General features: G+C 37.0%; 2 protein-coding genes and 1 non-coding gene across 3 annotated transcripts; 2 read left to right on the top strand and 1 right to left on the bottom strand.

Moving 5' to 3' along the window:
* On the bottom strand, positions 1 to 107 carry LOC130716464 (small nucleolar RNA R71). The gene has a single exon (XR_009012076.1). It is a non-coding gene; the product is annotated as a small nucleolar RNA R71 (small nucleolar RNA).
* Positions 108 to 10,210: 10,103 nt separating this feature from the next.
* On the top strand, positions 10,211 to 12,205 carry LOC130709927 (cytochrome P450 71D8-like). Its single transcript, XM_057559058.1, has 2 exons — positions 10,211 to 11,110; positions 11,237 to 12,205. Exons 1-2 carry the CDS (start codon positions 10,226 to 10,228, stop codon positions 11,879 to 11,881), a joined length of 1,530 nt encoding a protein of 509 aa, XP_057415041.1. The 5' UTR covers positions 10,211 to 10,225; the 3' UTR covers positions 11,882 to 12,205.
* A 3,115-nt stretch (positions 12,206 to 15,320) lies between these two features.
* LOC130715628 (uncharacterized) lies at positions 15,321 to 18,249 on the top strand. Its single transcript, XM_057565745.1, has 4 exons — positions 15,321 to 16,265; positions 17,226 to 17,318; positions 17,422 to 17,489; positions 17,819 to 18,249. The coding sequence occupies exons 1-4, from the start codon at positions 15,642 to 15,644 to the stop codon at positions 17,979 to 17,981; spliced, it is 948 nt and encodes a 315-aa protein (XP_057421728.1). The 5' UTR covers positions 15,321 to 15,641; the 3' UTR covers positions 17,982 to 18,249.
* The last annotated feature ends 403 nt before the right edge of the window (positions 18,250 to 18,652 follow it).

Raw genomic sequence — 18,652 nt, 5'->3', positions numbered from 1 at the left:
AAGCTGAAAAAAGACATTATGAATTTTGTGCAAACCACTGAGGAAAATCTCTATGATGCTTGGGAGCGCTTCAAGAAGCTATTGAGGAAATGTCCTCAACACAATCTCACCCAAGCTGAATTGGTTGCAACATTTTATGATGGTCTACAATACTCTTGGAGGTTTGGCCTAGATGCGGCTTCAAATGACGAGTTCGATGCTCTTCCCCCACAAGCGGGGTATGACTTAATAGAAAAGATGGCAGCGAGAGCCATGAACTCTGAAAATGATCGCCAAACCCGAAGGAGTAAGTTTGAAGTGGAAGCTTATGACAAGCTCTTGGCCTCCAACAAGCAACTCACCGAACAAGTGGCGGAGATTCGAATGCATATTAAGGAGACCAAGGCTATTGGTGCAAGAATGACTTGTGTGGAGTGCAAGTCTTGTGGTGGACCTCATGTTAGTAACTTGTGTACTGTCAATGCTGAGAGCAATGAAGCCAAAGCTATAGCTCAAGGAAGCATAGTTCCATTCTCAAATCATGAACCTCTTGTCCAAACACAAGTTGTTGGAAAGGTGAATTGCAAGAGGAGTTTAGAGGAGCTATTGGAGAGTTGCATCAACCGCATGAACAACAACCATAAGAACCAAGAGGCGGCTATAAAGAACTTGGAAAGTCAAATTGGCCAGCTGGTCAAGCAAATGGCCGAGATACCTCAAGGTAAGTTTTCTCCCGATTCTTTAATTTTGTCTAAACAAGAGAATTTTGCTGTTGTTACCACTAGGAGTGGGAGAGTGTTACACGAGTCAAAAAAACAAGATGAGGGAGAGAAAAATGAGAAAGTAGAGCAAAAAGATGAGGGTGTCATGGAGAAGAGAGTGAGTGAACCGGTGAAAGCTAGAGTTGTGAGTACTCCTTCTCCTGAACTCAGCAAGATTCCATTCCCCAAGGCTTTGGTTAAGAAAAATATGGATAAACAATTTTCCAAGTTTTTGGAGGTTTTTAAGAAACTCCACATTAATATTCCTTTTTCTGAAGCCTTGGAACAAATGTCTATCTATGCTAAGTTCATGAAGGATATCCTAAATAAAAGAAGGAAGTTGAGTGAGGTTGATGAAACTATTATGATGACCGAGGAGTGTAGTGTCATTTTGCAAAGGAAAATGCCTAAGAAGAGAAGGGATCCTGGGAGTTTTACTATCCCAGTGGAAATTGAGGGGTTGACTGTTGTTGAAGCCTTGTGTGATTTGGGAGCGAGCATCAACTTGATGCCGCTTAGCATGTTTAGGAGGTTGAACTTAGGTGAGGTTACCCCAACTATGATCTCTTTGCAAATGGCGGACCGATCCCTAAAAGCACCATATGGGATTGTGGAAGATGTTATGGTGAAGGTGGACAAGTATGTGTTCCCCGTGGACTTTGTGGTGCTGGACATGGAGGAGGATGCAAAGATTCCTCTCGTTCTAGGCCGACCCTTCTTAGCCACAGGTAGGGCCAAGATCGGTGTTGATAAGGGTCAGCTCATTCTCAGAGTTGGTGAGGACAAGGTAAGATTTTCGGTTTTCAATCCTAATTTGCAAACTAACATTAATGATGGTTTTGTTTGTGATATGATCAAAAGCTTGTCCAGGTCTTCAAAGGAGACCCCCAAGGTAAGTGAAAAAGATGTTGAGCTTAATAAAGCTCTCATCAAGCTTGTTAGTGAAAACAAGTATGGGGGGTCTAAAGATGAGAATTTCCAAGACCACATGGCTCGATTCACTCAAGCTAGTCACCTTGTAAAGATGGAAGGTGTGACTAGTGATGAGCTCAAGATTAAGCTCTTCCCTCACTCCTTGAAGGGGGGAGCAATGATTTGGTATGATGGTTTAGATGATACCCTCTCTTGGGAGGAGATGTTCCAAAGGTTTTGTGCAAGGTTCATACCTTGCACATGTGGAAGAAATATTGATGGTAAGGAATTTCCTTCCTAACACCAAAGGAAGGAGAGTCCACCTAGGACTATAACTTAGGGCTGCTTGGGAGACAACCCAAGTTCTGTTTTATTTTTCTTGTTTGTTTGTTGCATTCTGCAGGGAATGAGAGCCTGAATTCTGGAGTAAGAGGTGTGTCTAAGGCCTCCATGGTAACTTGTAAAGGAGGTCGACTCTTTCCCTTAGTTTAGCTCATGCATTTTTGCATATTTTTCTTTGTAGAACTTTTTTTTTCTGTTTGATCATGCATTGTAAGTTAGAGTCGTTTTTGGGGTCTTTACTTCCCTATACTCACATGTTTTTGCCCTTAGTTATGCTCTCTAACTTGTGCTGGTTTTAGAAAATGTTTTTTTTTGAATACTTGTGTTTTCTTTTGGGGATGAGTGATTGCATGCTTTGGGGAAGAGAGGAGGAGACTTCGGTCTTCCGAGTGTTTCTTAAGGATAGAGTTGATGTGAGTCCATAAGGGTCCATCTTTGACCCTTCACCATATAATTTCCCTGGAGGATCCTGTCTCACTCGTACTTCTTGGTTCTGTATTGATTTCACTCTTTGCATGCTTTGTGATACTTGCACAATTCTTGAGACTTGTAGGTTTTTGAGCTTCAGAGTTGTTGGTTTGAACATTGTCCTTAGTTGTCCCATTTGAGCCTTATTGGAGAATTTGTTGTAGCCAAGTGATTGGGACGGATGTTTGGTTGGATTTTGGGGAGTGTCTGTCCTTGCATTGTGTTGGAGCTAGTAATTTAAGTTGGAAATGTCTCTTGCCCAAAGTGTAAAAAAAAAAGAAGAAGAAAAAGAAAAATAAAGGAAAAAAGAGACTCCTAATCAAGTTGGAGTTGCAAAAAGAAAAAAAAATATAGAAGAAAAGAAAGTTGAAAAAGGGGTCAAGAGACTTGTGCTTAAAATTTTTGTTGTTGAAAGCTCCGGGGTTACTAATAGGACCACACTCAAGATGCTTGAAGCCTAGCCTTCCTTAGGGATCAACCACCTTGTACTTCACCAAGCCAACATTTCAACCCTTTGAAGTCTCTTTGAATTTTTGCATGTTTGATCTTTGTTGCTATTGAGTGAATGACATTCAGGACCTGTGAACTACTTGTGTGCTCAGTGCACTTAATATATATCTCATCCTAGGAATTTTAGATCTATATGCTTCTCATGATGGACTCTACACTCTCCTTTATCTAAAAGTTGCATGAAGTGGATTGTTGTGTCTTTCTTTTGGAACCAGTTGTGGTTGCTAAATCCCCCGGTTTTGTAATAAGTATTCGTTGTTGGGCACTTGTTTTGGGAGCATTTCTTGCGCTTGAGGGCAAGCGAGTGTTTTTTACGCTCGAGGGCGAGCTGTCGTAGAGTATAGTGGTGTGATGACCCTAGTTTAGTAGTGTTTTTAGGGTCATTTCTTAGTTTGTTTTGAGTCTTTTTGTTGAGTCTCATGTAGTGTTTCATGCATTCTCATGCATTTTTATCTTTATTTGTGTTTCTACTTTGTTTTGGTAATTTCATAGTTTTATAGGGACCTTTCATGCATTTTAAGTAAGTTTAAGACTTGCATATATTTTCTACTTGAATTGAGGGTCTTTTGTGCTAATAAACTCTTGGAAATCCTAGATATTTTCCTTGCTTTGTTCCCAAGCAGCTAGGTCTGAAAACTGATGAAGAAAGAAGGTCAAAAGGCTTGGAAAATTGAAGGGAGGCTTAAAGGGGAGTTAAGAAGAAGGTCAAGAGGCTTTCTAGCATGTAGAGAGCGCTCAGGCGCTCGTGTTGAGCGCTTGAGCGCCAATTGGATCGATGTTTACAAGATGCTAGAAAGGAATTGGCGCCTGAGCGCTCCTGGTTGAGCGCCTGAGCGCCAATTGCCTTCCAGAGAGCATGTTTTCAGCTTGGAATTGACGCTCAGGCGTGCTTAATTGGCGCCTGAGCGCCCAGACTCGACCTGTTTGCCTATAAATAGGCTTTTTGTCATTTCTTTTGTAACTTTTGTCATTTCTATACATTCCTAAATAAGTTAGAAGTAGGGTTAGGCTCTGGAGCTTGAGGAGAAGCATTCTCCAAGTCCATGTTCCAAGTTTTATCCTTCTTTTCTTGTATGGATTCTATAGCCATGCTTGGCTAAAACCCCTTTTGCTTTGGGTTCTTTGTAAGACTTTGAATGTTTTAGCTATCAATCCTTTTCTATTCATGATGTTCTGAGTAAACCCTTGAATCTCACTTCTATGCTTTATCTTTCAAGCTTGAATGCATGCTAGCTTCTTACTTTTCTATAATCATAACGATAGTTTGTTATAGAATTGAGACTTGTTGTGAGATTACCTCTTCTATACTTGCTGCTAGGAATAGAGGAAGGGTTGAGGTTTGTTGGCCTGAATTGCATGCTTAGTGCTTCTAACAAATGTTTAGGTTATCAAGGAATTGAATCTATCTTTTGATTAGAAAGGGTTTTCTTTACGAGGCATCGATAGATGACTATCTAGGCTAGAACATCAGGGAGAGACTCGGGATTAATTGAATAGGAAGGTTTGCTAAAACTGAAATAGTTGAACAAGAACCCAAGGCAATCTCATCTCTGTTTTTCAATCGCTTTAATACTTGATTACTTGTCTTTTTACAAACTCAAGAAACAACCAATTATTAAAACTGAATTTTACTTGCTTTTCAACCTTAAACTTGAATCTTAAACTGAATTGCCACACCAATTCCCTGTGGTTCGATAATTTAAAACCCGGAGGTATTCGTACACTTGCGAATTGACCAACAAACATACCCACATATCATAAGATCTTATCAGATATAATATTTGGAGATAAAATTGTTTTTCTTAAGCAAATCTCACCAACCCACAATGTTTTGTTTTCTAAATAAAGCTGATTGATCTCTCACAAATTTCGGATTTGAGGGTGGGTGGGTTATAATTTTTTTTGGATTTGAGGTGGGTGGATTATGGTTTTTCGGATTTAAGGTTTTTAGATTTTGTTCTTTTTCTTTTCCATTTCCCCCCTTTTTTGGAAAAAAGTTTGAAGAACATACGAAGAATGATGTATGAAGAAGATGAATGTTTCTGGATTTTCCATAAATCGTTAGATTTTTGACGGAAAACCGATAAGGACCGAAACCGTTAACGAAAGAATTAGTGTGGGACTGAAAATGCTAATAAAATTCTTTAGGGACTTGTCTTGCACAATTCGAATTTGTAGGGGACCAAAATTTCTTTTAAGCCTAAGTAATAAACATTACTCAAATTTAATGTTAATAAATATTTAATAATTAACAAGGAAGTAATTTTAAATTTTTATTTATTTAATAATAAAAAAATCATGAAGTGAGTTTAAAATATTTTAAATCAAATAATACGTTTTTAATATTATCAAATAATTTTTTAGTATATTTATATTTATTCAAATTTGTTCACATAATTTTCATGTGTCATGCTTCCTCAAGTCATTTTTACTAGTATATAATAGATTGAAACATATATTTAAATAAATGTTTTTCAAATAATACACTAAAAAGGCATTTTTATTTTAAAACTATTTTTAATTGATTATAATATTCTAAATATTTGTTTATATACAAAAATATTACCAATTTAATTTTAAATTTCAATTGTCCCCAATTTTTGATATATAATCAATATCCTGAATATTTTTAATCAATATTTAAAAATTATTTACTTTTATAAGAAATGGAAAATTTGATAACTAATAGTTAATACAATTTATTTATTTTTCGAAAATGAAAGTAGTAGTATTAATAACGAATCAAGCCTGGTCAATCAAGGCTCTTACAGAGTGCATAAAACTATACCCCCAAATAACTATACGGCTTCCAAATAAACTTTCCCGCAAAACGGCTATAAACGTAAACTTAAAGGTGAGCCTCATTAAAACCTTGCTAAGAAAAATCCAGTGGGAAAAGTCTAGCAAGGAAAAAGAGTATCATACCCTTAAGATAGCCAATTATGCATCCTTGTTACAAAATCGCCTCATAGGCCGAAAGCATATCCCTAAATCGTCCCTCCAAAAAATGCTAAACCGTCCATAAAATACGCAGCCAGCAAAAACCAAAACAGCAAAGAGACAGCTCCAGTGGTAGCAAATTAATAAAACAACAACTAGCAGCACATCAACAACAACATCAGCAGACGACGACAACAACACCATCAATTAAAATACAACAACAACAGGAAACCAATACAACACAACAAATAATCGACAACAACAACAGGTCACGACACCAACAAATAACAACAATAGAAATTCTAGCAAGCGAATTACAACAAGCAAATCTCAACAATAGCAAATGTTGACCTCATTAGACAAGGTCTGCTGAAGATCAAGGCCTGCTGAAGAACGACTATTTAAGGTGGCTTAACCCTAGTTGATAAGTGTGCATTGGGCACCGTTTGGTCGTGTTTTTAGGGTTTGAGGTTGTGAGTCATTATTGTGTTATTTGTACACCACTCTACTGCCTCCATTGATGATCATATGGCATAGAGTTGGTTTGTTTAGTTGAGTTGTAGTCTCTTCATCTTTATCTTGTTGTTTATTGTTTCAGTCACTGTGACAATGATTGTGTGTGAGAAAGTGAGAGGGGGTTCTCATACTTAGGGGGAGACCTAAGTAATAAACCACGAGTACGAATAAGTATAAAGGCAGTGAATTGGGGCAGTTCAATTAAGACATTTTTGTACTTGATTCTCTATAATAGTTGATTATCTTTCTTGGGCTGAAGCTCTCCAGATGTAGGTGATGTTGCACCGAACTGGGTTACCAATTCTCTGTGTTATTCTTTGTTGTTTTCCTGGTTTAATACTGTGTTGAACTTCTGATTTATCTTATGTATGTTGTGCACGATGTCCTAGACATTTGGTATAACATATGTCTTGTGCGTGAACCAGAATTTCACCTTCTATTCAAAATTTGAAATCCTCCATTAAAGATCTCACTCCCTTTTATTTTTTCCCCAATCCTTAATCTCCTCCAACGTGTATCCTGATTTAACCAAGTCCTGAACCTGCTCCATGATTTGCGTCCCAGGATTAACTAAGTCAACTAAGTCCATGATCTGTGGTAACTCCTAAGCAAGTGTACTTATTCGTTATGTAGTAATAAAAGATATCGAACTCAAGGATTGCGATTGCCTAAATTAATTTAACCTATAAATCACTAAAAAGACTAAGTAAAAGGGTTTGGGGGTAAATAATTGTTGTTGAAAACGAACTTAATTGAAAGTTGAAGAATTCAGTGAAAAGCAAGTACGCAGTATTAAAAGTAATCAAAAGGGGAAGTACCTGGGGTAGGATTTCATCAATCTCACTTATTTTCTTAATAGACTAATTAACTCATGAATTATCTAACTTATTTATGGTGCTTGCCTAAGTTTCCACGTGATAATCTCTTAACTACGCAGAACTTCCAATTAAACTGCTAACACTAATCTCTTAGTTCCTAGACGAATTTAATTGGAGAATTAAAGTACTTAGTCACTAGCCAACACAATTAGAAGTTACCCTTATCTCTAAGGCGTAGGCGTTCCTAATCAATTCCTCACCGGATCCCTATTTTCTACCAATTTCTCAATCGCATACAAAATAGCAAAGGTAATCTTCATGCATAAAGATTCATATATAAAAGATGAGAAATTCATAAATAAAACTAGAATTCATGAGTCAAAAAGTAAATCAAAACATAAGGTCAAGAGAATCAAACCGAACACCCCAAGTACCTACGGAGGTTTAGCCAAGCATGGCTTCCATGATCAAATAGTTTATTAAAATAAAAAGGATTCTTCAAAAAGCTCAAAGTGGTGCTAGGGTTAACTCGAAGAAGGCTCAAAAGCTCCCTCAATATATCTGATCACCTCCCAAAATCTCTGGCCTCGTTCCAATATATATGCAATCCGTTTCCTCCTTTCTGTTTCCGTCTTTATTCTAAATATATTATGTAATTTTAAATTCAATCACGTGATCACCCTTTCTGTTGATTTTGCTTTTTGGTTCAACACCTGCCACGTGTCGTGCCTCTATTGGACGGAGCTTAAAGGGGTGGAATCCAGTCCTTTTCGCACCACTGTCTTACGGTGGACCCTCAGAAGGATGGAACCACGTGTCAAAGAGAGTGTCCGCAGCCGTCCATTTCAGCATGTGCAGTGTATCTCCGTGGACTATCACCACCAGATGAGATTCTTTTTCCTGATTTTCTCTTTTCCTTTTATTCCGAAAATCCTAAAAAGATAAAATAAATCAAAATAAAATACTAAAAAGATAATAATTCAAAATAAAACATATCAATTAAAAATAAAATAACTTAAATCCTAATAAATCTAAATAAAAATCATAAAAATATATAAAAATACTAAAAACCACATAAAAATAGTAAAATGCATGAAATAATCATGGAGTGACCTAAAATGACCAAAATATCCTAAATAATATATCAAAATGCGTGGAAATAAACTAGAAAAATAACTTAAACACTCGGGTCATCAATCTGCTCCCTAATTTGTGTCCCAGAATTAAGCTATGCAACGTTTGAATTTGAAGCATACGCACCTCCATACTTTCTCGTCGGTACCTCCTCCCCGATTTGCGCCCTAGAATTAACTGAGTCAACCAAGTCCATGATTTGCGTCCCAAAATTAACTGCTGCAACGTTCGAATTTGAAACATACGCTCCTCCATGTTCTCTCGCTGGTCCTTCCTCCCCGATCTGCACCTAGAATTAACTAAGTCAACCAAACCCTTGAATTTCTCCCTGATTTGCGTCCTTGAAGTAACTGCTGCAACGTTTGAATTTGAGTTAATACAATTTATAACATAAATTATTTATCAATATGATTTTTCTCTAATAAAATTATTATTAATTTTTCTCAATTCTTAGTCTATGATTGATATTTAAACTATGTATATTTATTTTTATATTAATATGTTTAAGAATTTTTATAGCTAAGATATAAGTAATATTTAAAAAGACACAAACACACACAAATAAATAAATATATATATATATATATATATTAGACATACTTAACTGTAGTACATATTTGGTTATTCTAAATTTAATACTTAATAAATTTTTTATATATAAAAATATCTATTTGTATTAAACTATTATTTAAAAAATTCCTGAACTTGTGATTAATAATTAAATTAAAATGATATTTATTTAATTTTTTGTCTCATAGGTAGTTTTAAATATAAAAAATTTAAATAATAATTAATATTGTAATTGATGTAAAGGAAATATCAATATTATTATTTATAAAGTTCCCTCAAATTTTATTAATATTTAAAATTTAAATAATATTAATATTTTTCTTTAAATATGTGAAATTGAATTTTTTTACAATTATGAATTAGTATAATGAAATATAAATATTTTGAATAATTAACTGATAATTTTATTGATGAGTCAAATTTTATAAAAGTCTAATTAATGTATTTTAAAATTTTACCTAGTTAAAAAAATTATATTTCAAATTTTAGCTAGTTAAAAGTCTAATTGTTTTTTGTGTGTGTTGTCTTACCTATTATTTTAAAACAATTCCCGAACTTGTGATTAATAATTAAATTAAAATGATATTAATTTAATTTTTTGTCTCACAGGTAGTTTTAAATATAAAAAAATATTAAATAATAATTAATATAATAATTGGATTAAAGAAAATATCAATATTATTATTTAAAAAGTTCCCTCAAATTTTATTAATATTTAAAATTTAAATAATATTAATATTTTTCTTTAAATATGTGAAATTGAATTTTTTATTATTATGAATTAGTATAATGAAATATAAATATTTTGAATAATTAACTGATAATTTTATTGATGAGTCAAATTTTATAAAAGTCTAATTAATGTATTTTAAATTTTTACCTAGTTAAAAAATTTATATTTCAGGTTATTTATAAGGCGTGTATTTCCTAATTAAAAGATAATTTTATTTGAGTGAATATACATAATATATCATATTATTATTTAATTTTATGTCTTGAAATTATATAATTCTTGACATATTTGAAGGTTTTTCATTATACAATATTAATTGATTATTGGAAGTTAAATATTTTCAAATGGATAAGATCAAATTTACAATCAAATAGATATATCAATCTTTCAAGTTTGTATATTATACCTTGGTCAATATAATACTTCAAATTATCCTATATAATTATTTTCTTTGTTAGTATATGCAATTTGAGTCTATAAATAATATCATAGGAAGGGAAGACAAGGACATCAGTTCCACCCTCCATTATTTCACTATTGCAATGGAATTACAGTACTCCTTTCTAGCTATTACTTTACTCCCCTTCTTGTTGCTTTGGCTTGCAAAGCAGAAAATCAAAGTTAGCAGAGCCATGGTTCATAAACAACCCCCGGGGCCATGGAAACTGCCTCTATTAGGGAACTTGCATCAACTGGCAATGGCGGGATCACTTCCACACCATGCTCTTAGAGATTTAGCTCACAAATATGGTCCTCTAATGTACCTTCAACTGGGCGAAATTCATGCAATGGTTGTATCATCCCCTGATATGGCCAAGGAGATAATGAAGACTCATGATCTTGCTTTTGCAAATAGACAACAAACTCTTGCTGCTCAAATTATGTTCTATGGAAATAAAGATATTGTCTTTGCTCCATATGGTGATTACTGGAGACAGATGAGAAAGGTATGTACCTTAGAGCTTTTTAGTGCTAAAAGGGTTCAATCTTTCTCATACGTTCGAGAAGATGAGGTGGCTAAACTCATACAATCCATTCGATTTTCTACACCAAAAGGTTCACCAATCAATTTCAGCAAAAGCGTGTTTTCTTTGTTAAGCGCTTTAGTTTCAAGGACGGTATGGGGTAAAAAATCCAACTATGAAGATGAAATTATGCCTTTGCTCCAGAAAACTATGGAAATGGTTGGAGGTTTTGATGTTGCTGATTTGTTCCCTTCACTAAAACCTCTTCATCTCATAACTCGGAAGAAAGCTAAATTGGAGGGTATGCGTAAGAAGCTGGACAAGATCTTAGAAAATGTTATCAATGATAATCAATCAAACCATGGAAAGGATGAAACTCTCATTGATGTTCTTTTGCGTGTGAAACAAAGTAGCAATCTTGACATACCAATCACTATTGAGAACATCAAAGCCGTTCTATGGGTTAGTAATTTATCATAAATTGCATATCATACTTTTTTTTTGTTAATATGATCATGAGTTGTATTGTAAGCTTCAATTTCAGTCATAATGTGGTTTATTTATTGAAACATATTATGTGTGGATCAGGAAATGTTTGGTGCTGGGACTGATAGTTCAGCAACGGTAATAGAGTGGGCTATGTCAGAGCTGATGAAGAACCCAAGAGTGATGGAGAAGACACAAGTTGAAATAAGAAAAGCTTTCAAGGGGAAGAAAATTATTATCGAGACGGATCTACAAGAACTTAGTTACTTCAAGTTGGTGATCAAAGAAACCTTGAGGTTACACCCACCTGTTCCTTTGCTGCTCCCAAGAGAATGTAGGGAAACTAGCATGATTGGTGGGTACGAAATATCTGTTAATACTAAAGTGATAGTAAATGCATGGGCACTTGGAAGAGATCCCAACCTTTGGTATGATGCAGAGAAGTTTATACCCGAGAGGTTTCATGACACGAGTTTTGATTTTAGAGGGAATAACTTTGAGTACCTCCCTTTTGGGGCAGGAAGGAGAATATGTCCTGGAATTTTACTTGGCATAGCCAATGTTGAGCTTTCTTTAGCTGCATTACTCTACCATTTTGACTGGGAACTCCCCAATAGTATGAAACCAGATGACTTGGACATGATTGAACACTTTGGATCTACAGTTGGAAGGAAAAATAGCTTGTATTTGATTCCAACTCCGTATGATTATTCCCTTCATCATGATGTTCATGTCCTCACCTATTGACCATATGTTTGATTACTTGTTGGTGGCTTGGAATGGCGTGACTCATATTTTAAGGGAAGGGAAGGCGAAGGCGGATGAGCTGGCTAAGGAAGGGTGCTTCCGTGTGGAACCGATTTGGTCTTATGTGGGTAACACAGGGCTATGAAACTATTTTCCTGCCGTTTTGATTTGTTTGCAGGGTGTTGGAAGATTTTAGTTGTTGTTTTCATTTGCTGTTATTGCTGTTGTTGTTGCTGTTGGCTGCTGTTGATGTTGTTGTTGCTGATGTTGTTTGTTGTTGCTGTACGAATTTGGTTGTTGTTTACTGCTGTTGCTGTTGTTGTTTGCTGTTGATGTTGCTGCTGTTACTATCACGATTTTGCCTGCTGTTGCTGCTGTTTTAGTGAATTAAATGTCCATGGTCTGAGCTAGTGTAAATTATTTGCATCAAGGATTTTATTTGTTCTGGTGCAGAATGACTATCCCAAGATTGTGGTACTCTTTTTTCCTTGCTTGGTTTTTATCCCAATGGGTTTTTCCAAGTAAGGTTTTAATGAGGCTCTTTCTTGGGATTCCGTCTTAGTCATTCTGTGGGTTGGTGGTGGGTTTCTAGCATAGCTCATGATGTATTTTGATGCTTTAGCCTCTGTCAGATCAGATTGTACTTGCATGCCTTGAGTTGTTTTTGGCTCAGGCTTTTATTTATAATATACATTTCATTTTAAAAAAAAAAGTGTCTTAATCTCTATCATTCTAATAAGTATTATGCATGTCAATTAGAAACAATCATGTAAGTTTGTAACCATCTCACTCATGTATTTTTTTAATTGACATGACAAGACTTTATTGATGAGACAAGAAATTGAAACACCGCCATTTGAAAATAAAAGATCTTAATCCATCAAGAAAATGGCTTAACCATGGTTAATATTTTACTTTTCAACTATCACCCTACCATTTGCATCTCTTATTGAGAATATTAATGTTTCAACAATACTCCTTCAGTCCTTCTTATATAAAGTTCAGACTTGAGAAATGGTCCACTGTAAAATTGACCTTTTTTTTATTAATTATGCTTGTTATCCTTTTGGCTTAAATGCATTTGGTGCCCCTGATGTATTTCAAAAGTGCAAATGATAATCCTACTCTTTTTTTGTAAACGTTTGTACCCCCCTTGTTTTGAGAAAGTACACTGAATGCCCCTCCGTCAGGTTGACGTTAAAATCCTAACGGAGGAGCTGACGTGGATATTATTTTTACATTTTCCTTTATTTTCTCTAATGCCACGTGGATTTTATCAACCAGCTGAGCTACATGTAGGATTGTTAAAATAAGCAACACAATTTTATTTATAGCATTTATCTTCTTCATTCTCCATCATAAACTTGATATCCTCTTCTTCTTTCAATCTTTCTTCAATCACCTATCTTTACCATCTTCAGGAAATCAAACCCCAGAAAACCCAAAACAAGCACAACACTGTTCCTCTTCAAGAACAAAACAGCAAAAATCAAAATCTCAAAACCTTTATCAAGAACAAAAACCGAATAAAATTAAACTTCCAAACCCAAAAACAATAACAAAACCAAAAAATACATTTAAGGAGCAATCTACCAGTTCATGAAATTAAGATAAGGTTCAAAATATCCAGAAATCCCAAATTCTCTTCTTCTTCCTTCTCCTTTCGCCACTGTTCCTCTTCTTCCAAAAATCTAACCTGCTTCAGAATTTTAACAATTTCACATAGAGATGGTGGATGGAAGGAAGAAAAATTGCAATTGAGAGGCGGAGAACACCAGTGTTGCCGTCCCGTACACCCCACTCCGCTGCAAGTCATGCACCTCCCTCATAAATCCAAGACCCAACCCACCCAGAACCACCTCAGAACCACCACCCACCACCCAGATCCAACCCACGAAAGACCCAACCCACCCAGAACCACCTCAGAACCACCACCCACCACCCAGATCCAACCCACGAAAGACCCAACCCACCCAGAACCACCTCAGAACCACCACCCACCACCCAGATCCAACCCACGAAAGACCCAACCCACCCAGAACCACCGCCTTGAACCACCACTGCAACCCACTTTAAACCCACTTTAAACCCAAGACCCAACCCCAGAACACAACCCAAGATCCAGAACCACAACTTACCCGCCGAACCCCATCAAAGCAGGGGGATTTGAAGCGTTGCTTCTCCCACCCATGAAGAACCCACTTTCAAATCCACTGTCAAAATTGTTGCTATTGAAGAAACTTTGTGAGTTGATGGGTCCAAAGGGAAAGAGTCGATGTTCAAGCTCTGTTGCATGACGAAGCTATAAGTTGTTGATGGGTTTGAAATTGAAGCAAAGGGGTTGTTGACACCATTAGTGCCTGCAATTACTGAACCCATTGCAATCCACCCACCCCACACAACCCAACCCTAGCACCCAATCCCCCACCCTAATCGCAAACCCATAATCACCATTTATTTTTTTATTTTTTTTTTATTTTTTTCTATATAGAAAAGCCATGTGGAAAATAGGAGAATTAAAAAAAAACACGTCAGCCCCTTCCGTTAGTTTTCTAACGGAGGGGTACTCGCTACACTTTTCTGTTTCATTGAGGGTACAAACATAGACGAAAATAGATGAGGGGTGTCTTTTGCACAAACATGAAACATCAGGGGCAACAAATGCTTTTAAGCCTATCCTTTTTCATGTTTATAGATGCTTTGCTAGAATTTAAGAACCACTAGCTCTCTTGCGGCAGCATCAGCCGTTCAAGGCGGTAGAGGCTCGATGTCAGGTCTAACCACCAGCTTTGCACCAGCCTCGACTTAATTGCCCTTATCTTGCTCCTTTTCGGTCTTCTTTGTCACGATATGGCTCTAAGGGGATCCAACTTCTCTATAACGTTATGGTTCAAAAGGCTTCCAATCTTTCTACTTTTCAAGGTGGTAGTTACTCTATCTCAAGTCCAGGACACCAGCCCCACACTGGACTCACTCATTTCGATCCTCCTTAGCTTTATTTGATCCTCTATTTTGTGAGTCAATGTATCCATTTATTATCACCTTTGTTTTCTTGAACCATGAACCAACAACCATGGAAAAAGCCTTGAGTTCCACATCCCTCCATGGTTAGCACCTTAGAGGTGGCCGATCTTGGGAGTAGTGGCTCTTTCTTTGGCCGTGAAATGTCTAAGGAAGAAGATGGTGGAGTTGGTGATAAAAACGATCACAGGGAATACGAAGGCTCAATTGGAGTCCAAAAGAGACATTGTGGGGTAGGAAGCCTCAATACGATGATAACATGGAATCCTCTTTGCTTTGTTTAGGAGAATTGCTAATTTTTTCTTTTAAATAAGGAGGAAGGAAGAACGACCGACACCAACATTTTGGTTCTGTTCGGATGGTGTCTATGAGGGATGCCATGTGATGGAGCCATTAAGCAAGCTTGATGGTGTCATGGTGTTAGAGTAAATGAATCATTTATATATGTCTCGGTTGCAAAGTTTCCTCATGCGAAGAGTGATTCAACCGTGAAGGATTTACCTATAAAACTAGAATACTTTATTACATTTAGCTTATCTAGCATTTTTTCCGGTATTTCTTTTTCCTATCTTCATCTTTCATCACACTCTTGACTCTTGTCGGATATTGATTTGTCCACGTTACTATTTCGTTTGGTCACTGACTCTCACCTGCAACTCCAACTGCAATAACAACACTGATTCATTCACCTCACTCTCCAACTCTCCACTGGTTAGTCAACACAACACCAAACTGCTTCATGGCTGGGTGTTTCAGCTACACTGCTTCACGTGACCGCTGTTACCGCTTCTCCTTCTCCACCTCCGGCCTCAAATCCACCACCACCGATCTCGGTGACGGCACCATCATGCACTGCTGGACCCCCAAGTCCCACAACCCTTCCAAACCTTCCCTTCTCCTCATCCACGGCATGGGTGCCAACGCAATGTGGCAGTGGAGCGATTTCCTCTCCCCTCTCTCCCGTCGCTTCAACATCTTCATCCCCGACCTCGTCTTCTTCGGCGACTCCTACTCTACCCGCCCCGAAAGATCCGAGTCCTTCCAGGCTCGCTGCGTCATGGCTCTCATGGAGGCCCACGGGGTCCACACCGTGAGCGTTGTCGGAATCAGCTACGGCGGATTTGTCGCTTACAGCATGGCGGCGCAGTTCCCGGAGAGCGTGGTGAAGGTGGTGCTGGTCTGTGCTGGGGTGTGCTTGGAGGAGAAGGACATGGATGAAGGGATGTTTAAGGTGAAGAGTGTGGAAGAGGCTGCTAGTCTTTTGATTCCGCAGACGCCGGAGGAGATGAGGCAGCTCGTGCAGCTCACGTTTGCCAAGCCTATGAAGGTCATGCCCACTTGTTTTCTCACCGATTACATTGAGGTGAGTGGTGTTTCTTTCATATCATAGTTTCTAGCTTGATTGATTTTGCTTTGTTAGGGGGATAGGAAAAGAAGTTCCACATGATGATCGGTGATAATTTTTGTGATACTAAACAGTAGCTAGTAGCTAGGACTGTGTGTAACCTTCAATTCTATATTGTTTGTTTCTTGTGTCTCAATAAAAGAATGATCCTGTCCTGGCTAGAAGGTGTGTTTTTCTATTATATGATGTGATCACAACAGAGCTACCTGAAGACCTCAGAAAAGATGGTCTTCAGGTAGCTTTGTTGTGATCCAGCTTCGAAGGGTGTACCTACAATAACACTTTGACCCCCAAGTCAGGGAAGTGGGTGAAAGTATGGATGAAGAAGGAGAGAATGCGTGTACTTGTGGTGTATTGACCTTGCCTTTTACAGGGTTAGGTTCGGGGAGTCCGAGGTTAGGCTGCTAGTCATGATGAGTCCGAAATACGGAGATTAAGGCTACTAATTTTGTATTCTTATTTTGGCGGACCTGGATCTGCCCCATCCTTTTTCAATTTGTCTTCCATCTCAGGAGGACTCATAACATTATTCAAATGTCTTGTATGTTACTTTAGATTTCAAGCTTGTTTGTTTTACACTCTCTCTTCATGTATATAAACAGGCTTTTCATCATTACCATGCTGAAGAGAGTAAAACAACTTTCAGACCAAATTTTGTGGTCAATGGGACACTAATGACTGGAAACTTCAATCAATTTGTTATTTGAGCAATTCTTTGTGTACACGATGGTTGGTTGTATTATCCCATTTGATCTGTAACATTTGGACCAGATAAAGATTGATTTTGTGTGTGTGTTGTCTTATTGAATAAACTGTGACTACTTGTATATTGTTTCATTGCCTATCTCTTGCCGTGAATACACAAGCTTGGCCTTGCCAATTCACCAAATTGGTTGCTGAAACTGGTTTTCCTGTTAGGTGATGTGTACGGAATACCGCCAGGAGAAGAAAGAATTAATCAAATCATTACATAAGGATAGAAAACTGGCTAATCTTCCAAGGATAACCCAGGTTTTTCTTCTCTGCTGACTTCAACGCATTATGAGTTAGATTTACCACGATTTGCAATCTTGCATTTTAACTTGTTAAAAGGTGTAACTTTTCAATGATGCAGCCTACACTAATAGTCTGGGGAGAACAGGACCAGGTATTCCCACTGGAATTAGCTCATAGACTTAAAAGGTAATTTTTGTACCCTGATGATATTAATCTTCCAATTTTTTTTCTGTCCTTCAGCTTTGTTGACTCATACTAGGTTTTGATAAAGACACCAAGTGTAGCAATCTTCGTCCACTTCATGTATCATTATTATTTTTTTTTTTGAAAGATGAAGGAATATCTATTAATATCCACAAAAAACCCCTAAGGACAGCACCCTTAGGGAGAAAAGATAACCCAAAAAAACGAGTTATCTCAACGATCAAAAGATAACATAAACATAAATGATACATATTATCATGTTCTGCACTTGCCTGATTGTTTTAATATTAAATTTAATTCTTGCCGTGAAGGCATCTGGGAGAGAAGGCACAACTAGTGGTTATTAAGAATGCAGGGCATGCGATCAATAAAGAGAAGCCCAAGGAGTTGTGCAAGGCTTTGAAATCCTTCCTCTTCAGTCCCATCACTCCATCTTTGCAGGGAAACAACGGTAACGGTCACAAGGTGGATTAGAGAAATGGAAGATATTTTCAGCGTTATGGATATGTTTGAGTATCTATTTGTTAGTCACATAGAAATCAACCATGCTGTATATTTTTCTCAGATAGGATGGTGATTTAAAGGATGTATGAGAATCGGAAAAGAAATTTTACGGATCTTCCACGATAAACTCATTCTTCAGGAAGCTATGTTCATGATAGCAGGGAATATGTATGTAATGTAATGGAAATATGTAATATGTATTGGAAATAGTATACTGCTTGTTGTTCTGGTGCCTAAACGTATACCACTTTCTTTGGTAGGGAAAAGAAGCAAAACAAGTGACAAAATGAGGGGTTACTTAATAGGGAGCTATGGCCTCCTTTGTAGCACATTCTCACTTGTCCAAGCAAAGTGTGAGTGACATCTTATACTTTTTTATATGAATAAAACTATAGAAGCACTCTTTCAACATATTAAAATATCTCATTCTTTTATATGACAGTTTGTAGAATCGTGTCTTCTCTCAATCGGATGGGTGCAGACTCTATTCATAGTATTTTCTCATTGGATTGAGTGAAGACTAACCGTAACATATCCTTATATTTGTCTATTGGCAGTATTGGAGTGAGCATGGTTGCTGGCTTGATTTACAAGTTTTTTGGCTCCTTTTACTTACAATACATAACTCTCACAGCACTCCC

Source organism: Lotus japonicus, chromosome 4, assembly GCF_012489685.1.
Source record: "Lotus japonicus ecotype B-129 chromosome 4, LjGifu_v1.2".
Lineage (NCBI taxonomy): Eukaryota > Viridiplantae > Streptophyta > Magnoliopsida > Fabales > Fabaceae > Lotus > Lotus japonicus.
Note: the sequence above shows the minus strand (reverse complement) of the source record. Positions and strands in the feature narration are given on the sequence as shown.